General features: G+C 35.9%; 1 protein-coding gene across 2 annotated transcripts; it reads left to right on the top strand.

Annotated features, from left to right (window-relative positions):
• The first annotated feature begins 543 nt into the window (after positions 1 to 543).
• Positions 544 to 4,370, top strand: LOC104094199 (peroxisomal membrane protein PMP22). Of its 2 annotated transcripts, none has more exons than XM_018770101.3 (7): positions 544 to 902; positions 1,035 to 1,133; positions 1,293 to 1,394; positions 1,605 to 1,680; positions 3,124 to 3,194; positions 3,291 to 3,380; positions 3,510 to 4,370. In XM_018770101.3, exons 1-6 carry the CDS (start codon positions 831 to 833, stop codon positions 3,378 to 3,380), a joined length of 510 nt encoding a protein of 169 aa, XP_018625617.1. In that variant the 5' UTR covers positions 544 to 830; the 3' UTR covers positions 3,510 to 4,370. The 2 variants fall into 2 exon arrangements, with proteins under 2 accessions (XP_018625617.1, XP_009598375.1); XM_009600080.4 differs by having other exon boundaries at positions 547 to 902; positions 3,291 to 3,376.
• Positions 4,371 to 23,253: the final 18,883 nt, after the last annotated feature.

The following is a 23,253-nucleotide window of genomic DNA, read 5'->3' as shown; positions in this document are numbered from 1 at the left end:
TAACAAAATCGACGTCCTTAACAACCAGATCCAAGTGACTCGAAACTACCCAGTTCATTACTCTCAAAACCATCTCTCCTACAAACACTAGTTAACTCCAACAACCACAATGTTCATAAGTAGAAATGTTCCATCTACACATCACAAAGGTTGACCTGACATGTGAAACTACACTTATTAAAAACATATGTCTGCCATCTTGTCTCTAATGAACACAATTACTTGGATTAATTCTCTACTTCACCCTTGTTTTTTATTCGACAAGAACGGTCATGGACATAGCTTGAAAGCAGCCTATGACAGTTAGCGGCAAAGTAATCACATGGAAGATGGTAAGAAATTAAATACAAAATAAAACTGAGATTTATTTCATATTCGTTGACAGTATAAATAAATTTTACACAATAAGTACAATTTAATATATGTAGAAACTTATTGGCTCTATTTTCCAAGTTAAGGTGATATGATAGTTTAACAAAACTTTGCACTTAAGGCATAAAATAGAAAAAGGATAACATAAGAAAAAAGACGGAAAGTAAGATGTACAGTGCAAAATGAAAATTCCCTCCATCATCTCGTTTATTTTATTATTTAGAGAAAGACTCAGAAGATGAGAAGAATGGGTCTGAGATGTTCAAGTAAATGAACGGAGACTTCCACGAAATGTGCAAAACGAAAATCATAAATAAAGAATGACTCACATATGTATACCAACTAACTATATAGAGAAGGAAGATTGTCGAGCTGTGATTTAAGAAAAAAATAAGAGGCTAAATTTCATTCAACGGGATTTGTTGATTCATCTTTTGGTTTCTTTGAAGTTCAGAATCATGTCTGAAATCGTTAAAGAAACTTGGAAAAAATATCTAACTCAACTGCAACTCCATCCTCTTAGAACCAAGGTCCTATTTTTTATTTTTTATTCTTGTATAATTTCACATAAATATGTCTGATCTTACCTTTCCTTTTTTTGTTTTTCTCTTGATGCTCAATTTAGATTCTCAATTAAATTTGTATTTTTATTTTCACCTTAGGCAATCACTGCTGGAGTTTTAGTTGGGAGCAGTGATGTAATTGCTCAGAAGATTTCTGGGGTCAAAAGGCTTCAAGTCAAAAGAATACTTCTTCTAATGGTATTTGTTTATTTCTATTACTATGATTTAAGGCCCCCTAATCTTGATTGGGAGATCATTGTGTTATTTATTGATAGTTTTTTGTAGGTTATTTATGGTGGTAAATTTAATGTTTTTGTTTGTCTGATAATTGATTTTTTCTCTGTTTTGCATATACAGCTCTATGGATTTGCATATTCAGGACCCTTTGGGCATTTCCTGCATAAATTGATGGATGTGATTTTTCAAGGAAAGAAGGGTAATACAACAGTTGCTAAAAAGGTCAGATTTTTCTTTCAAAGTTCCAATTTTTTTTCAAGCTGAGTGTTCGGTTTGTAGAATCTAAAGATAGGCAGCTCAGCTTCTGTGTTTTGTGATATATAACTATTGGATTCTTGTTTTATAATTTTTATCTTTTGCAATGCAACTCTTATGCTTATGGTAATAAATAAGTTACTAATTACATCAATAGTTTATCTTTTACCCTTTTAGGTTTTGTTGGAACAGTTGACCTCGTCTCCTTGGAACAACTTCTTTTTTATGATGTACTATGGCTTGGTTGTTGAAGGTATGGCCGATTCATATCCATTTTTTTAGAAACTGAAAAACAATACTAACTGGAATACTGTATCTATCCGGCTTTTGTAAAAGCTAACTAGACTAATAGTACCTTTAGGAGATAATTAATCTTTCTCTGCAGAGGCATGAGAAAGTTGGCACTAGTTTAACATATTCTTTAGAGGAAATGGCACTTGGTTGGGGCTGTGGGGCTTGAAGTTTTTCTCTTAATGCAAACCTCTGACTAAATTAGCCTGCAAAAATGACCATACTTATTTGGAATGGTAGTAGAAAAAGTTACAGAGCGATTTTGTTGGAGGGGAAAGCGAATGGACTTCCCTGAAGTATAAGCGATGATGAAACAAGAGAGGGGAGGGCAAGAAGTTTTTGATGTTTCCTGAGTTCAATTAGGATAATTTTTGCTCTTTATCTTGTCTGCCGAAACTAGTACATTATGTTTTTCAAAAGCACAGCACAATTTATTGGATACATGAAATGCAACAGAGAATTTATTAGCTCCCAACATGGGAAGTTTCACTCTCTTATTTACGGTCACTACTGCACACCAATCGATTGTTCATACTGCAAATGATTTTCTTGGAATATAGCTTCAGATCGAGAGGAAGTTTTTCTAGCTGCATGACTGTTCTAAGATTAAAGCTTGCTTGTCAAAGTAAGCTGAATAAGAAGAAGGCAACAATAAATTCAGGGCCATGTCAACCTTTTCTCCTTGTCATATCTTGTTATTCTTTATCACTAAGTAGATGAAATTTCAGCCATTTTAGTGCTTTGTAGTGAACATATGCAATAGAGAATGTGTTGATAGGCTCTAGATCAAATTTCTTCCTTATGCGCAGGACTACTTTGAGATCAGATCTTTGTCTAACAAAACATGAAACTAATTAAGATGAAATCCAGTCTATTGCAAGACTAAAGTCTTCTCTCTGTGACATCAAAAAACACATATTCCCCTCCCAGTGACTTCTTTTGACATTTTGTTGAATTATTTCTCTTTTTCCAAGTGTTTTCTTACCCTACATGCAGAGGTCAACTCCACCTTTCATGAATACTTATGGAATTTCAAATATGTGACTGGAAAAAGAAAGAACTAAACTGCCGTTGTTATCGATATGCAACTGGAAATCATTAATAGATCAGTATCTCTTTATGCAAAGCCAGTCTTGTTTGTTGTATTATGACTTTGCTTGTTAATATCTGAAAATGAGGTATCTTCCAGGAAATAAGAAAAACAGGCTATTAAATCCGGAGATGAATACAAGGAAAACAAGAAAATCAACAGTTGCAGAATCCATTTGTTCCCTTAATAAGTAGTTTATGCATAACAAGGATAAAACCAAGCTCATAACTGAAGCAGAAAAATAGTCATGAAATCTAATTCACACTGTCAACAATGTTGGTGTGACTGACAAGAGGCTAACTTCTTCAATCACAGGGAGGCCATGGGGTCTTGTCAAAAACAAGGTTCGAAAGGACTATCCCTCTATACAACTAACTGCATGGAAGGTATAGGATATAATGAATTCATTGTCAATCTTTTTTCACAAGAAAAAATGTGGCTGTCATAGCAAATTGGTAAACTAAAGATGTGATTATATGTAGTTTTGGCCAATTGTTGGCTGGATCAACTACCAGTACATGCCCCTGCAGTTACGCGTTCTGTTCCACAACTTTATTGCTTCATGCTGGTGAGTAGATTTTGTCCTCCCCTATTTGATGGCTCTGCTATGTTTCACCTTCAAGCAATGGAACTTTTGCATTCATGTTGATCAATATTAGCACTAATCTTTTTCTCTCATTTGGCCTGGCATATTATATTAGGGCAATTTTCTTGAACTTGAAGGCAAGATCAGTAACTGCTAAGAAGGACTAAATTAAGCTGATGAAGGGTTCATTTGCATTTTCTCCCCTTTATCTGTAGTAGAGGATTTAGTTTTGACTTTCACAGTCATTCTAATTCTATTCAGGTAGATTCTTCAATTTCAAAGTTTTGAAGTCTTGGAAACAATGGTATATGTATAATGTCCGGCAAAGGACCAAATATACCCATGTACTATAAGAAAAGTTTAAATATACACTTTGTTATACTTTGGGTCCAAATATACCCATGTCGTAATACTATTTGGTTCAAATATACCCTTCTTCTATTAAGTTTGTCCAAGTGGACATCCAATCCTACGTGACATTGATATTTGATGAGGTGGATGTCACGTGGCATGCCACCTCAGTGCCCCTAATCCATATATAAAAGATTGAAATTTGAAATACAATATTTTTCATGGTAGCGGTAATGGTGGCAATAGTGGTGGAGGGGAAGGAAATTTTAGTGGTGGAAAAAAAAGAAGTGGGATAAAATGGGTTAGGGGCGCTGAGGTGACATCCACCTCATCAAATGTCAGTATCACGTAGGATTGAATGTTCATTTTGGACAACTTAACGGAAAAAAGGTATATTTGAACTAATAGTATAACGACAGGGGTATATATGGACTCAAAAGTATAACGGATGGTACATTTAAACCTTTTCTGATTTTACAGGGGTATATTTGGCCATTTTCCGTATAATGTATGTATCGCAGCATGATTTCATTATGAACTTAATCATCAAAATTAAGGAATACAAGTTGTATACTTGGACCAAGGTTTATATACGAGTAAACTTTTCAGGAAGGTTTTTAGTTAACTCAATTCTTTTGATTACACAAAGAGTACTATGCACCCATTATATTCCAATTTTTTCTTCTCTACTTTATATAACAAAATAATTGACTCGAGAAGAATCAAAGAAAAAAATAAAAAGTTTTCAATATCACATGACATGAAGGGTCAAGATTAAAAGATCACGTTATTCATGAGCTGCTAACTGGTATATCTATACGTTGAATAAAGGGAAAGGTTATGCGAACTTTGATCTATCCCATTTTTACATCTTATGATATGTCTTCCATTCTACGTATATGTCTATTTATTAATTAAAACTTATACTCCCTCCGTTTCAATTTATGTGAACCTGTTTGACTGGTCACGGAGTTTAAGAAAAAATGAAGACTTTTGAAATTTGTGGTCCAAAACAATTCAAAAAGGGGCCAGAGTATTTGTGTGGTTATAAAAGCTTCTCATTAAGGATAGAATTGTAAGTTTAAGCAAAATTGTTTCCAAATTTAGAAAGGAATCATTTTTTTTGAAACGGACAAAAAATAAAATAGGTTCACATAAACTGAAACGGAGATAGTAATATTTGTTGATCTACTATATACGCGAGGCTATACTAATATTTTTTAGGTATTGTTTTACTAAAGTAGTTGATTGGCCGCAAATTGCAAGGTACGATGATTTCTACCCGTCCTACCCTACCACCAATAGGCGGTCGTCCGTCCGTCCTATTTGCTAGTGCTACCGCCCGACAAGACTGGAATAGGGATCAAACTAGGGCCGTGCATAATTAAATACTCCTTTTGTGCCACAATAAGTGACCAATTTTTCTTTTTATTTTGGTCCAAAATAAGTATACATTTATATAATCAAGAAAAAATTTAATTTATTTTTTCAAAATTATTCTTATGTACGTATCCCTAAAAAGTCTTTTACTCCTCACATTTACTATGTTGCAACATTTAATTAAGGGTAGTTTAGTCACACTAACTATTTTTGTCTAGAATTTTGTATTTCCCTAATGGGTGTGCCCAACACAAATTGTTCATTTATTGTGAACCGGAGGGAGTACCGAATTACCGTACCGAAACCGAAAATTTTGGTATTTGGTATTTGGTATTTTGGTATTCGATATGATATTTGGTTTAAGTTTTAAAAAATATTGGTATTAGGTATGGTATTTGGTATTTTAAAATGAAATACTGAAATACCGATACCGTACCGAAATATATGTTATATTACACAATACACATATTATTAATTATAACATAAATATAAAAATCTAAAATTTTACTTTCTTTTATTTTCTAAGTTCATCAATTAAGCTGGCGTTTGGCCATAGATTCCCAAATTTATTTTGAAAAATCTGACTTGGATGAAGTTTGGTTTGGAAAAATATGAAACATCTATTTTGAAGAAGAAAATGTGTTTGGACATCTGTTTGGGATGAAGTTTGGTTTGAAAAAACATGAAACATGACTTATACCCACAAGTTCTAAAAACTATCACAAATACCCAACAGTACCATTATCAATAACATTCATTATATTATCGCAAACCATAGTCCTGAACATAAATAAATTTTATACAAAATTATCATTTTTATAATGAACTACATGATACACTATCAGATGACCGAGAAGACGAAACAACATCGTTATAAAATAATAAATTGTGGGCTCTTTTATAAAATACAAAAGTTTGGGGCAATTTTAAAAAAATACAATAGTGATATTTTGGCCCAAAACTAGCTATTGAGCTGGTTTTGGGATTTGAGATTTGGGATTTGGCCAAAATATAAGCAAAATCTATGGCCAAACATATATTTGCCAAATAAAACCCAAGTTTATTTTGGCAAAATCTATGGCCAAACGGGTCCTAATTCTAAGCAAGTAACAAGACATTTCTAATGATCAAATTTATTCTTTTATGTACATTTTTCTCTCTCTGGGTTGATATTTGCTAGTTTTGGACAAAACTTTTGTCAACAAATATTTTTAATTTTGTACTTTTGAGTACTTTAATTTAGAATATTACAGTCTATGGACTCTATGCACTAGTTAGTATTCAAACCGAATAAACCAAAATCGAAAGGAGAAAAATCAAACCATACCGAATTTAATTAGGTACGGTATTGGTATTGCATTTTAAGAAATCGAATACCAAACCGAAATGTCTAAATACCGTACTGTAACGACCGACGAACACCCCTAGAACAAACGATATTAAATTGAATACTCATAACAATTCCAATACATCATGCTGTAGCATCAGTATTTTAAAAGGCTTTTTTGGAACTCGCTCAAAGCTCATCTCAGGCGGGACACTATCAAAACGCCTTGAGACTCACGCATGAGGTTTAGTTTTGAGAGTCTTACGCCTCAAGCACCCGATTATGTGCCCTAAACACACCTAACGCCCAACGCTCGAGGCTCGCCCAATAGTTATTACTCAAATCATGTGTCAAATTTCCTAATTAGCACTATTGACCCTCAAAATATTTTAACACATGAATGATTAAAGTTTTATTCATCTATAAGAATATAAAGATTGAGAGACTCAAATAACGAGTTATAATATTGCATATTTACTAATTGAGAACAACGTGAGGGTGAATATAATTTGAATATTTTTCTAAAATAAATAGCCAAAATTTATATCTTCACTTGCTATTGGCTTTCATGTCTTAGTTCGATATCTCTCAAAATTATCAAACTTTTATTATTTTTCTATTTGAAAGTAATTTTGTATTTACTCATGAAGGAGTAATACTTTAAATTATACCATAGGTAAAGTTTATTAATTAATTACTTTTAGGAAGGTAAAATATTCAATTTAATAATATTTATTAAGAAATTGTGATTTCTTATTATTTGAAAGTTAAGACGTTATAATTGATTTGTATTTCATAGTAAAATTAACATTATTGATTTTTTTGCCAGTAAAACAATATGTTAGATATTTTATTTTCTATGAATTTTGTTTAATCATTTGTAATTTTATTAAAATTTTAATGTACTTCCTATAATTTTTATGTTATTATATTATTTTATAAATTAAAAAATTTAAAGATCCATGAGGCTTACGCCCTATGCTTCAGGGCTTACGTCCCGCCTCATAGTAGATAAAACGCCCCGTCTTATGTCTCCGCCCTTTAAAACACTGAATAGTATTATGTACGGCTAGATTTTCGAAATTTAATTTTGAGATAATTTAGCAAAGGCAGGCAAACATTCAATATGGAATAGACGATATACTGTATTACGGCGTACAAAATTATTTAAAGGACTTTTATTAGAAGTCATTTAAAAGCAGCAATAATAATAAAAGCATCTCCTTGGTTCATTCGAAAGTTTAGCTCATTAGCCCTTGATTATTATGAGGAGTAGGCCGGAATTATGTTTGCTTACATTAATTAGATCCAGTGGCTTTTATATCTGTTCTACCAACCGTGTGAACGAAAAATTTGAAATAACAATACCTTAAAGTAAAATTGGCGTAATTTTCATGTTCAAGTTTATTTGTAGTTTTACTCTAAACATATCCGCAATAATTAAGAATATATTTGCATTATACAAGAACAAATTCTCATCAAAGTGGACTGGTAGAATAAACCCAAGCATTAGACTTGTATACATATTTTTGTACCAAGAGGCTCTTGATTCTTACCTTTACCTCTACTCGTGAGGAACATAGTTAATTAATTAATTAATGCTGCAATACCAATTTACACCACATCAAAGAAAGGATGCACCAATTCCTCCATCTTTAGAGGAGTTAATTAGAAAACCACAGCAAAGTGCAACCTTATCAAGAAATTTGCAGTTTTCTTAATCGCGATCAGTTTCATTTTATATAATGGCTTTTGATTGGACACGGAAATTTTTTAAAAAAAGCTTTTTGAGACATACCAAAAAGTAAATCTTTTAATTAGAACATACTAAAATATAAGATGAAACGGAGTGATTAGTTTTTGTAAAATGGCGATTGTCTATTTTTAGAACCAGAAATTGAGTGGCTAGAGGAAACAAAACGTAACTATCAAGGAAAAAAGAAAAGAGTATATTGATTTTAAAGAGACACTCTGGCTGAATCAATGTGGCAAACATTCAATAAGTCTCATTATGTCCTCTATTATATGTCTGTCTAGCATCTAGACTAGATACACAAAATAGATTATATAATTTCTAAAGGGAGTAAATTAATTTCAAATCACTACTAGAAATTCGCTAAAAACCGACCAAAAAAACCGATCAAAGTTAGTTGGTTATGGCCAATTACCGATCAAAACGCGACCATTAGGGTGTGGACAGTGTTTTGATGGTCGGAATGGCTTACCGACCAAAGTTGGTCGGAAATTACCGACCAACGTTGGTAGGAAATTACCGACCAACGTTGGTCGGTAGCTTAAAACGACCATCTGACAAGTTTAAGTACTTACTGACCAACTTTGGTCGGAAACATATTTTATTAATTTAATTTTACCAACCAAAGTTGGTCGGTTTAACTAAATTATATTATTTTATTAATTATTAAAATTTAAAAAAACCGACCAACTTTGGTCGGTAATTGAAAATATATATATTTTTTAAATAATTAAAAGTAAACATTACCGACCAACTATGGTCGGTAACCTCAACAGTGCAGCCAAAATACTGACCAAAGTTGGTCGGTAATGTTGAATTCTGGGAATTCAATATTCATTAACCAACCAACTTTGGTCGGTATTTTGGAATAATTTTTTTTTTATTAAAAACCGACCAACTTTGGTCAGTTTTTTTGGGTTTAATTTTGGCATAAAATTCCTGTTTTAGCAGCTACACCACCTGCCAGCATACCAATACACCTAATAACAACAACAACAACAACAAAACAACAACCAAAACATTCAATAAATACTTTAAAACTAACAAATTAAAGTTCAATTGGACATAAAAATCCAAAACCAAGTTAAAACTAATTACAACTAGTTCAAAACTGGTTCTATTTGTCTAGTTCAAAGTATATAAAAGTCAAGGAGTATTTTCTACAACATCATCATCACCGTCTGATGAACTTTCATTTACAAGACGGTATAGAGAACAGTCTTGTGGAGGACGGAAAGAACGATCACGAGCAGGACGGGAGGAACGATCACGTGGAGGTCGACCCTCTGAAGATGACTCACGAGATCGGGGCAATGAAAAAGCTCCACTAGATAGGAGAGTTCTGATCTAAGCTTGCATGCCAAGGAATTGAGCATCTCTAAGCCTTTCTCTTTCCTTGGCCGCTTTTAGCTCGGATGCGAGATTTGTCACTGTCTCCCGCATAGCGGAGAGGCTCTCCCTATTAAGTTACTTGCCTTGTGATGAAGTCCCTATTCCTCGCATTCCACACTTATAGCGATGGAAGTTTTTAGTAGGAAGCATGTATACCTTCCCCCATTTTGGACCGCCAACAGACTCCAACCATATTCTTTCAGCATCCTCGTCCGAAGGTTGGGTTGGCTCACCCGATTCACCAACTGGATGACTATGGATGAATTCCTCCATGTTACTTTGGTACCGACCCTATATTATTTTAAATTAAATCAGTATTTTAAATTTTTTATAAAAATAAATTATAATACTTAAAGAAAATTGAAAGCTTACATATGCAGTCGAGGCCCAGTCCTCGACCCACCTATCTTGATCCCCTTCTTTCTTCTTCTTCATAATATGCATTTCCTTGAATAGCTCATCATGGCTCATCGGACCCCCATACTTTTTTTCCTGAAAATAAATTAATTTAGTTAATAAACAGAATAGATATACTTAAAAAAGTAAAATAATTTAAGCAATTACCTACCAATCTTCTTTTTATTGTCCCTAGGCTGATCGCACCTCCAGTGTGCAAGGAGCCTCCCTTCTCGGATGCGCGGGCTTTCTTTCTTTTTTTGCTCCTCTCTAAGAACTTCGCGGTAAGCCATTGCCTTTGCAGATCATTCTACAAATTCTCAAGTAACCGGCCAAGCCTCTTGTTCTTCTTTCTAGCATCCAAGAAAGCATCCGCCAATCTCTTGCGAGGTTTATGATGAAAATTTACAGCCACTTCCGTGCTATAGCGGTCTTCCCATACACACTTGCTCTGTATTTTAAAAGTTAAATATTAGATGAAAACATCATAAATATAAATTATTAAACTGTTTAAAAAAATATTTATACCTTAAATTGATTGAAAATTTGCTCCTTCAGTGAGAATGGGCAATCAGTCCAAGTCGCATAAGGGCCATCATAAAGTTTTCTGATGGCATTGGTGATTATCTTCGTAGTCTTGTTACCCGGCCTGAACCTGCAATTTAACAATAAAGACACATTAATATCTTAGTAAAAATGTTACAAATCAATAGACGCAAAAATAATGAATAACACTTACCCATCACCCTCAGGGAATATGATGATCCTGCCATATCGATCATAATGCACTACCTCGTCATCACCATCCGAAGCATATGTATCAGAGGCATGCGAAGACGGTGTAGGCGGGTCATAACTACTGTCTCGCAGGCGAAGGCCTGCAATAGATGGAGTCGATAATGAAGATGGTTGCGATCCCTGTGACTGCGACATAGCTGGATGCGACCCAAGTGGATGTGATACTGATGGCTGTGACCCGAGTGGCTGTGACATGGATGGATGCAATCCATGTGGCTGTGATATGTAGGGATGTGATCCATGTGGATGTGATGTAGATGGCTGCTATGCAGATGGCTGTGAGGCAGTTGGACTGTATGTCGGACGTATAGTCCTATGGCCCTGTGATAGAAGACCTAGTGTCTGAATGAAGGTGTACGACTCGTGATGCTGTGGCAGCTCAGTATAGCCGTGTGGTGGAGGATAAGACATAGGCATCTCTGAAAAGGGTGGACAAGAAGGACTATTATTTTCTACCCTCCTCTTTCCCTTCCTACCCTTTTCTCGACCCCGAGAACTAGTAGGATCATTGTTACCTTGACCCTTGCCTGCCATATGCATAATATAATACACATTTAGATTGAAACATATAAGAAACTAGCTATAAAACGAGAGTGCTTTAAAAAACCAACTTTTTAATCCTCATCAACGTATTGTTCCTCGTCCGAGAATTCTTCGTCCTCACTTGTTTGAGCTTCATCAGTTGATTCTTCGTCCTCATTTTCTATAATTGTTACTTCATTTATATCAACTTCTTCCAATATGCGTTTAGGATGTTCCAAATCATTTTCTAACTGATCGTCCACTATTTGGTGAACACTGGAGATATCGTTTTGATATGCAACATCTAACATATTCTCGACTTCCACCCTACCTACAGGCTAAGTTTTTATTGCAACCCACCAATCGGACTTATTCCGCCGCAATGGATAAGGAGCATAATACACTTGCCTAACGTTATGTGCAATTATGAAAGGATCATAGCGATCATACTCCCTCATATGATTAACCCCAATTATATTGTATTGGTGGTGTACTCTTGTACCTCTTGTTGGATTTGGGTCAAACCACTTGCATTTAAAGAGTATCAATTTCTTATATGGCCAACCTGTATATTCTAGTTGTAATATTTCTTTGACCACACCATAATAATCAATATCTACAACTTGGTTGTCATCACCACCTTGAACCTACACCCTGCTCTTATTGCTATTTTTATTTTTAGAGCAATCCTCTGTATGAAACTTATAACCATTCACTACGTACTTAGACATTGTTGTGACCTGAAGCCCAGGTCCCCAAGATATATCTTTCAAAAATTAATTTACATCATTATTTGGATTATTTACCTACATAGTTGTCACGACCCAATGTCATGCCCCGAACCTAGGAGCGAGACAAGCACCCGGTGCCTCACCTAACCTGGCATACCAAATTGCGACTAAGGGACTCTGAACATATAATGTCATACTTTGGCCATGGGGCCACCTTGCAAGACAATTTGCGAAGCAAAATATAAAACTGAATGAAAACTAGCGCTAACTAAACATCAATATAAAACTAGGCTGAAAAGGTCGTCATAGCTACTACAGCTGACAAACCACCAAATTATACATACCAGGCCTACAAACCCAACATACTGCACTAACCAACATGATATGTCTACAAGCCTCTACTGATAGATATATTGTGATCGGAACAGGACCCCGACCTAACCATATTATATATATAAATACATACATAAGATGCACACAAAAACCTAGACCCGATAACTCCGAAGGATGTGGAGCTTACCGATCAGGCTAAACTCTGGAAACACCTACCGAGGAGGTCTACTCGTCTGTCTATCTGAACCTGCATGCATGAAATGCAGCGTCCCCGGAAAAGGGATGTCAGTACAAAATAATGTACCGAGTATATAAGGCGATAACATAACTGAAAGTTAAAACTGAACTGATAATATAATAACTGAAAATAATTGGGAGTCAAAGATGATCTGGAGATATACTTACCTGTTGATACTGACTCAACTCCTTCAATATAGTAAGTAAAATAATTGTACGGCCTTATAAGGCTCGGTATATATAACTGCTCTACCGTAGTAGGCTCGCTCATAGGCGCTCGGCCATACTAGGCTATGTATCTCGACCATGCTGGGCTCGCTCATAGGTGCTCGGCCACAGTAGGCTCGGTATATAATTTTCCATCTGATCAGAGGTTGCCCAATAGGGGCCTGCCCATCGATTATAACTCGATGGTAATGAAAATACTGCAATACTGTATATATAGGCTTGCTGCTCTCTTGACTGGAAGAAGACAATACTAAATTGAATATAGAGTCTCGATAAGGAATAATATTGTAACTTATGAGACTAGAATAGTGTGAATAAATTCATGAATATGAACTTCTCTTTTGTCTCATTACTAACACATGTAGCTACGAGATCATGCCAAAATGAAAGGAAGGCTTAGCCTTAACATACCTTATCACAATCTTTTCAATCACCAAGTTGAACTCACCTCTTTGCACCTTAATCTACAAGAATGATAATAATACTATCGTTAAGTTACGAAAGGTACAACTATCGCACAACGAACGACAAACTTATTTTGTATTAAAACGGGCAGCATCTCCCCTATAATCCTTACTTCCTCCAAATTCAAGATAACACCAACAATACAAGAACAGAACAATAACAACATATATACATCATTTTCCAGCCCTATATACACCATCAAATACTACAAAATAGCCCAACACACCCCAATCTCTTCGTACACAAAACGACCACCGTAGTAGTGTCAAACGACCCGAAAATGTTATGACGAACGACCAGCCAACCACCCTACATTTATATGGTGTTTATAAACCCCCTTCCTCCTCCAAAACTCCACAAAATAGTAGTAAAACACGCAGCCCAACAGCAACACAAAACAGTCCACAAAACAGTCCGCTACAAGTGAATAACTCGAACTCACGGCTTCCGATCACCGTCCCGTGAGTTCTTACAAGTATAGAACGACTTACCATGAATTTACAGAAGAAAAATTGGATGAAAGAGAGCAGTAAACTCACCTTATTTGTTGGATAACTCAGCTCTTATCTTGGTTCTTCAAACTCTAGGTTTTACCTCCAATTAGAACTTGAAAGGGAGAGAAAATCAATTAGGGTTTGTGGGAAATTTTTGGGAGGATTCTTTGCAGAGCTTATGTCTGGTTATTATGCTCTATTTTAAGTCTAATATATGAAGAAAATAGGCCCTTAAAAGGCCTCTTTGGACGACCCGAAATGGCCCATTTTTGGGCTTTCATTTAAGCAAGTAGGTGACACACCTACTTGTCACCTAGCAGCTTGCGCAGTATCGCAAAAATGCACATATCTCTCTACTCCGATGTCGTATTGACAAATGGTTTAATGCGTTGGAAAATAGACTCATAGATCTTTAATTTGATGGGTGGAACACCCCATAACTCTAAGTATATTGGGAGAAAATTGCAGTTACATTTGACCCAAAGTTTCAGTAAAACTTATGAATGTAACTTGTGATGACTTTCATCGACTTTTGTTCCATAACTCGCTTGACTTCAAAACATAACACACGGATGTCATACGACTAATATAAATCATAACATAATCTCCTTATCATGTTAAGCACCCTAGTCTCACCCCAAAGGTATATGTTATAACATTCCCAACTTGTCGACTTTCGACGAAACATTATTTTCTTCAATTGCTTTAGCTTCTGAACCGTCCAACCCTCTTTGTACTTGTTGTTCATGATCTTCAATATTTGTAACCTCAGAGGTAACATGATTAAATTACTTTATATACTTTTAAATATTATCTCATTTTTGGTCCTACATTAGTTTGCTTACGATGCATTTTTACGTACGAAAATATAGGGTGTAACACCTAAAATTCTAACCTGTCGTGATGGCGCCTATCTCAGTACTGGGCAAGCCAACAACATCAATAACCCACGATTTCCTTTAAATTTAGAAAAAATAATGTAATGTTTAATACAATACCAAAAATCTAGCAATTTTCTATACAACACTCCCAAAACCTGGTGTCACCGAGTACATGAGAATCTAATATGAGTACAAGTCTAGAAAATACGGTCTATAATAGTCTGAGACCAAATACATTAAACAAGGAGATAGAGAAGGAGAGACAAGGTCTGCGGAACATGGCAGCTACCTCAAAATCTCCTGGAAATCAACTGCGCAAAATGATCAACACCCGCTATGTTCAGGAATACCTGGATCTGCACACAAAGTGCAAGGTGTAGTATGAGTACAACCAACTCAGCAAGTAAGAATAATAACTAAGGAACTTAAGATAATGACGAGCTATACAGTCATAGTTCACTTTCAGTAGTTCCAGCAAAGAATAGACATGCTTTTAAATCCGGCAGTTTAAGTCAAATCAATTTTATACAGTTCAATTTCAAGTAATCCGAATATAAATTCTTTCAGAGATTTCACAACAATGACAGATAGCAACCAAGTGCAACAACAAATGCAAAGCAAGTACAGCCTCTCAGGCAACAGTCACTCAGCTCATCACAACAGCTCAACCACTCGGCTCTCAGCCCTTTAGCACTCACACTCAATGGGTACTCGCGCTCACTGGGGGTGTGTACAGACTCCGGAGGGGCTCCTACAACCCAAGCGCTATAATCTGCACGGACAACTCATGTGCTGCACGGACAATTCACGTTCTATAATATCCTGCACGGACAACTCACGTGCCATAATATCCTTACCTCAACGACAGGCCCTCGGCCTTACTCGGTCCTCAACCTCTCAAGTCTCTAGGGCTCTCAGAAATCACAAAGATCAGCCCCAAACAAAGATAACATAGTATATCAACAAATATCCAGAAAGATTGAGTTATAATACGCAAGAAAAATCATGATTGAGTAGAAGATATCAATTAGAAAATAATTCAATAAGTACGCGACCTCTACGAGTTTCAACAGTACTATAACATAGCCTAACATGATTTCTAACATGATTTATAGTCAAATTTCTTCAACACATAGAGATCATATAGCTAACAATAAATTATTCAACTTTACAGTTTTCCGGGATAGATCAAGTCACAATCCCCTCGGTGCACGCTCACATGCCCATCACCTAGCATGTGCGCCACCTCCAAAATAATCACATGATACCAAAATCTGGGGTTTCATACCCTCAGGACCAGATTTATATTTGTTACTTACCTCAACCCGTGTAATTCTTTATTCCGCTATGCCCTTTCCACGAGAATTGGTCTCTGAAAGCCTCGAATCTAGCCACAATTAATTCGATTCAGTCAATACCAATTATTGTAATTAATTCCATAAGGAGATACTAATGTTTCCAATAAAATCCGAAATTAACTCAAAAATCGCTCGTGGGGCCCACGTATCGAAACCAGACAAAAGTTATAGAATATGAACGCCCATCCAACCACGAGTCCAACCATACAAATTTCACCAAAATCCGACACCAACTCGACCCTCAAATCTTCAATTAAAGTCTATGAAGATTTCTACCATTTTCAACACAATCCTTACCCATTTGAACTTAACAATCCTTCCACAACCTTATTGGTATGTATATATGATACTCTACACCCAAGAATCATACTATTAATCACCCATCTTTACTCCAAACCCGAAATTGAAGAATTAGGGAAAGAAATTCTTACCTCTTTGAAGCCCTAGCAAGATCCTTGTGAAATCTTCAAACCTTGAATAAGAATTGATGGATAAATCACTATGTCTTCACTTTATCTCTCTAAAATGCTCTCACCTCTCTCTAAAATATCAGATTTTGGCTCAAAAATGAGCTTCAAGGGCTATAAATCGAAGTTGAGTTGGGTAAAAAATTAGAAAGAATGGAAGCTCCGACGCAATTATGCGATCGCATATGCGATCGCATAACAGGTATGCGGCCCGCATACCCGCCGCATAATTTGGCCTCCAAAGTTGGGCGTTACTGACCCGATCTGCGGTCATTATGCGGTCGCATAATGCACCGTAAAACAGGTCTGCGGTCGCATAGTGCACCGCACATTTTTCTCAAATCTTGCCCCTCTCCTGAGCCACTTTGCGACTATTATGCAGTCCGCAGATTGATTCTACCTCGGCACCACCAAACCTTAATTTCCTTAGCAAAATTTCTCCGGGGTCATTAAACATAAGTTAATATCCGTTCAACCTTTTCAACTTAAATTCTAAACCTTGGAACTAAGCGCTCCAAATCATTTCAAAACCTTACTGAACCCAAACCAATTACCACAACAAGCCAAGTAACAACTGTAATTCACAATTTGAGCAGTAAATGGGAGAACGGGATTGCAACAGTCAAAACGACCGAGCGGGTCGTTACAATAGTGTTAAAAAAATTCATAAGTTAGCACAACTTATGAATCAATTTTTATACATTCACTACGTATATATATATACTTACAAGCTATTTGAACCACGTATCAAATCTCGTATATACAGTATCATGGCCAAATTGACCCATGAAGTGACTGTGACACATCAAATATTTTTAGTAGTTGCATCAATATGTAGTCACAGTAAATTTTACATTTTGATAACTAATAAATCAATACTTACTTGAGAAATGGTACAACTTCGGGACAATTTAGCAACACATGAAGTGTAGCTGACTTGTACTCCATATCACTCAAACTTCTCTTTCTAACATCCTTAGAACATCGGCCTGGTTGATTGAATATGGACATTGGTGGATATAATGGATCATTCACACATTCGACCGTGTGCCTATTGGGCCTATTCCTAGAACATGGCACGTTACTCTCAAAATAATAAGAACAAAAATGTGCAGTTTCCTTTGCAAGATAGGCTTCGCATATAGATCCTTCAATCTTATTCCTCTGCTTAACAAATTGTTTGCATTTGCCAATTGTCCTACATAATCTCATGTTAGCCAATAACATTCAAATAAAATAGAATAGTACATCAAACTTATAATATTACCTCTCAAAGGGATACATCCATCTGCATTGAACAGGCCCTCCAAGTCGTGCCTCGTGTACAAGGTGTATTGGAAGGTGTTCCATCACATCAAAGAAACCACATGGGAATATTTTTTCCATCTTACTAGAAATTACACGGATGTTCTGGTCCATCCGAAGTAGGTTTTCTTCCCTTAATGTGGTAGAACACAAGTCTTTGAAAAACAAACTAATCTCTGTGATGGGTTTCCAGATTCTTTCAGGCAAACCACAAAATGCAATAGGCACTAAGGTCTCCATGAAAACATGGCAGTCATGACTTTTCAAATGGCTCAACTTCCCTACCTCCATATCTACTTTTTTTCCAAGATTCGACGCATAACCCTCAGGCATCTTTAATTTCGTAACCCAATCACAAATTTGTCGTCTTTCCTCCAAAGTGAATGTGTAACTTGCTTTGGACTTGAACACCTTACCATTCTTTGCTGTCTGCAAGTATAATTCAGGCCACCTGCAATATTCTTGTAAGTCCATTCTAGCCTTCGGGTTATCTTTTGTCTTACCTTTAACATCCACCACTGTGTTGAACAAATCATCAAAATAATTCTTCTCAATATGCATGACATCAAGGTTGTGTCGGAGAAGATTATCCTTCCAATAAGGCAACTCCCAAAATATACTCTGTTTCGTCCAATTATGATTAACACCATACCCGGGGAATCTATAAGGTGGAGCCTCAGTAACTTTACTGAAATTCTAGACCCTCTCCCATATTTCCTCACCTGAAAGTATCGGAGGTGGAGAATCATATTCCACTTTATTCTTTTTGAATGCATTTTTCATCCTTCTAAACTCATGATCATCAGGCAAGAATTGACGATGACAATCAAACTATGATTGCTTTCGGCCATGTTTCAAAGTGAACGCTTTACTATTTTCCATGTAGTAAGGACAAGCTAGCTTCCCAGCAGTCATCCACCTAGACAACATTCCATACGCATGAAAATCGTTAATAGTCCACATTAAATTAGCATGCAAATTAAAATTCTGCTTGGTAGATATGTCATATGTTTCAACACCATCATACCACAATTGTTTTAGCTCATCAATCAAATATTGCAAATATACATCAATCAAACTTTTTGGATTACGTGGACCGGGGATAATACAATTTAAGAATATATATATGGACTAGTCATACACAACTCAGGTGGTAGATTATAAGGTGTAAGAAAGACAGGCCAACATGAATATGGTGTCACAGATATAGAAAAAGGCGTGAAGCCATCCGCACACAGACCTAACCGAATGTTCCTTGGTTCACTAGCAAAATCTGGATATGTCCTATCAAAGTGCTTCCAAGCTTCTCCATCTGAAGGATGACACATAACACCATGTGGTCTTCTATTTTCAAAGTGCCATCTCATATGAGGAGCAGAACTCATCGACGCATATAACCTCTTTAACCTAGGTATAAGAGGTAAATAATGCATCGCCTTGACATCGACCATATTCCGGCTGGAAAGCCTCTTGAAACGAGGCTTTTCGCAAAATTTACAACTGTCTAAAGTTGCATCATCTTTGTAATATAACATGCAACCATCTTCACAACAATCAATTCTCATTGACGAAAGTCCTAACTTAGAAACCAATTTCTTTGCCTTATAGAAATCACCAGGTAAGTTGATATTAGGGTCAACTAGTTCACTCATAAGGTCAATGAAAGAGTCCATGACTGCTTGAGAAATATTCCAATCAGATTTGATACTTAGTAATCTAACTACAACAGACAGCTCAGAGTGCGGACTTCCTTCACGTAGTGGACGACAAGATTCCTCTAACTGTTCATAAAAATATTTTGCGTCATCATTAGGAGTTTGTTCAACATTTTCATTGGGCTCAACCCCGAAGTGCATCCCAAAAGCATCCGCAACCACATCCTGAATTATAGAATCAAGATTTGTATTCTCCACTGACCTACTACTTTCACTAACAACCATGTTATGAAATATCCCACGGCTACCATCGATCTCTCCATGATTAGTCCACACAAAGTAATTCTCTATAAACCCCTTCGTATAAAGATGGAGCTTAACTTCCTCCGATTTTTTAAACTTCATACAATAGCACCTGACACAAGGGCACCTAATTACTCCTTCACTTTGGTATGGTGGAAGCGACATTGCATGTCTAATAAAGTCATCAACCCCTTATACAAAATTCTCCCGCAATAGCCGCCGAGTAGGATAATTCCTATTGTACATCCAAGTACGATGTTCCATCTATACAAATAAAAAAAGAACAAATTAATTTATTCTACAATTATAAATTAATTATATCTTTTTTAGTTAATTCAAGATAGTTATGATTTCCTAATTACACCAATTTATATCCTAAAAATTTAATTCATATCCTAAAAGTTTCAATTCATATCCTAAAAGTTCAATTCACAAGAACAAATCCTAAAAACTAAAATTTCAATTCATATCCAACGAGTTTAAACATAAACTAACTAAACTAAAGAAATTCAACCCATACCCTAAAAGTTCGATTCACAAGAATAAATTAATTTATTCTATAATTGTAACGACCCGACTTGTCGTTTTTAAGAATTAACGCCTCGTTCAGTGACTTAAGGTCTCGAGCAGTTTTGCAATATGTATTATGACCCGCGGGTGTGGTCGAGTTTGAATTACTAAAGATTCAGAATTAAATTAAAAGAAAATCCTTGTTTAGAAGCTTAAATGTGAGTTGACCGGAGAGTTGACTTTTGAGCAAACAGCTCCGGAATGGAATTTTGATGATGTCAATAGATCCGTATGGTGATTATAGATTTAGGAGCATGTCCGGAAAATTATTTGGAGGTCTGTAGTAGAATTAAGCTTGAAATAGCGAAAGATGAATTTTTGGAAAGTTCGACCGGGGTTTTGACTTTATGATATCGGGGTCGGAATCCGATTCTGCAAATTGGAATAGCTTCGTTGTGCCATTTCTGATTTGTGTGCAAATTTTGATGTCATTCAGACGTGATTTGGGAGGTTTCAGCATCGTTTGTAGAATTCGGAAATTTCTAAGTTCATTAGGCTTGAATCCGTGTGTAATTTGTGTTTTTGGTGTTGTTGAAGGTGATCTGAAGGTTCGACCAAGTTCGTATGATGTTATGGGACGCGTTGGTATGTTTGGTTGAGGTCCCGAGGACCTCATGTGTGTTTCGGGTGTGTTTCAAATCATTTTGGGCTACTTTGGATGCTGATTTTCTGATATCTGATATTGTTCTTCGCGTTCGCGAGGAGCCTCTCGTGTTCGCGAAGAAGGATTTAGCTTTTGGGATTTTGTTCTTCGCGTTCGCGAAGAAGGAAATCTCTGTTGCAATAGTCGAATTTTGGAGGCTCATATCTCGCAATCTATAAGGAATTTAGAGATGATCCAAAATTGAAAGTTGTAGCCCTTTGTGTCTAGTTTTCAGAAAGGTAAATCATTTGTCATTTGGAGTTGTGTACCAAAAGTTATGGTGGATACACTACAAGCTGTCTGGGAAGAGTTTGGAAATCTCTGTTGCACAGGGCTAAGTTTGGAAGCTTATATCTCGCAATCTATAAGGAATGAGGAGATGAGAGACAAACGAAAGTTATAGCTCTTGGAGTCTAGTTTCCAGAAAGTTAAACCTTTTGTCATTTGGAGTTTTGTAAAAATGTTATGACCATTATACTAAAGGCTGTCTGACAAGAGTTTGAAAATGGTTGTTGGAGAATTTGTTCATCGCGAACGCGAAGAAAAAAAATCCCTGGGCAGCAGAATAAAGTCCAAATTCGTCTCATTCTTCTATTTTTGGACCAAGAAAGCTCGGGTGAGGTGATGTTTCGAGAGTTTTTCAAGGAAAACATTGGGGGTAAGAATTCCTAACTTGATTTTGGTTAAATTACATGAATCTATTGTTGTTTTTATCACTAAATTAGTGAATTGGGTTGAAAATGGTAGAAATTCACTAGACTTTAATTTAAGATTTGAAGGGCGATCCGTTATCGGAATTTGATAATTTTGGTATGGTTGAACTCGTATCGGAATGGGTATTCGGATTTCGTAAAAAAATTGTTGGGTTCCGAAGGGCGGGCCCCGCACTAACTTTTTAGAATAAAATTTTAAGTTGGTATTTTATTATCCGAAATTATTTCTGATGAATTTTAATGAAGTGGTACAATTAATTTGGATAGATTTGAGTTGTCTGAAGGTCAATTCAAGCAAGAAGGCGATTTTGGAATATCGACATAACTTCAATAAGGTATGTCTTGCTTAACCTCGAGTGGGGGAATTACCCCTTATGCATCGAGTTTTATGTGCCATTTGTGAAATGTGAAAAGCCGTGTATGCGAGGTGACGAGTACGTACTCGGGCTTATATGTGTAAATTTTATTGGTTTAAAGTTTTAGGCATTCTTATATATTAAATTAGATAATTGTTAGCATTAGTAAATCCTTGAATTATCACGCCTTGTTCCTTAATTGCCAAGTTTGTATTTTATATAATAATTTGGTGTTATTTTCACCTGGATTTTATGTGAATTACGTGTGTTTGTTGACTTGATATTTTTCCTAGAATTAAATTTATGATGGAATCTTTATCTGCAAACATTTATTAAATAAGTTTAAATTGAGGAGTTAATATAATTATCAAGAATTTGGATTAATGAAGGCGTTGCCCTATAATGAGTATTTTTCACCTCTGTTGATTGTTTTGAGGTTTATTATATGTTATGTGGAGCCTTGGGATTTTTGTTGAGAAATTTATTGATTCTGCTACATATTTGGAATTTGGTTGTGGTCAGTGAAAAATTGTGATATGAATTATTGTATCGTATTGTGGTTTAAACACTCTTCTTGATGTTATTTATGTTTCCTACCTGGCTTGTTAATGATATACATATGCTTGGTAAGGAAGAGTGTAAAGCACGAAGGGTGATGTTGTGCCATTTGAGAGTGTAACGCACGAAGGGTGATGCCGTGCCATTGAGAGTGTAAAGCACGAAGGGTGATGCCGTGCTATTTCATTTATATTATCAGGTGAGGATGAGAGTAAAAGCACGAAGGGTGATGCCGTGCAATTATTTTTATATTATCATATATTCATGGCACGAAGGGTGTTTCCATGCAGGCGAGGACGAGAGACATACATTGCATTGTGATATCGTTTTGTTGTGTATACATTCATGCCTTTATCTTGAGATGTTATCGTGTACCTATATTTTCTATGTGACTTGTACTCGTTGTTACTTCTTGTGTGCCTCCACTTTATTTCTTTTATTATTATTGATATTTTTCTCACCTAGTTGGTACTGTTATATGTATGCATGGTGAGAAAGATATAAATGCACGAAGGGTGATGCCGTGCAATTGATTTGATCTACATATATATATATATATATATGTGTGTGTGTGTGTGTGTGTGTATATTGGGTGAGAATGAGACAAGTGCACGAAGGTATTGGCGTGCCATTTGATGTGATA

The sequence above is a fragment of the Nicotiana tomentosiformis genome, chromosome 6 (genome assembly GCF_000390325.3).
Source record: "Nicotiana tomentosiformis chromosome 6, ASM39032v3, whole genome shotgun sequence".
Taxonomy (NCBI): Eukaryota; Viridiplantae; Streptophyta; class Magnoliopsida; order Solanales; family Solanaceae; genus Nicotiana; species Nicotiana tomentosiformis.
Note: the sequence above shows the minus strand (reverse complement) of the source record. Positions and strands in the feature narration are given on the sequence as shown.

Bases quoted from the DNA above. Each gene is read 5' to 3' on its own strand.
- LOC104094199 (XM_009600080.4), top strand. From the start codon at position 831: ATGTCTGAAATCGTTAAAGAAACTTGGAAAAAATATCTAACTCAACTG. The intron at 1,395-1,604 runs GTCAGATTTTTC...TTACCCTTTTAG, and splicing joins ATACAACAGTTGCTAAAAAG to GTTTTGTTGGAACAGTTGAC. The intron at 3,377-3,509 runs GTGAGTAGATTT...ATATTATATTAG, and splicing joins AACTTTATTGCTTCATGCTG to GGCAATTTTCTTGAACTTGA.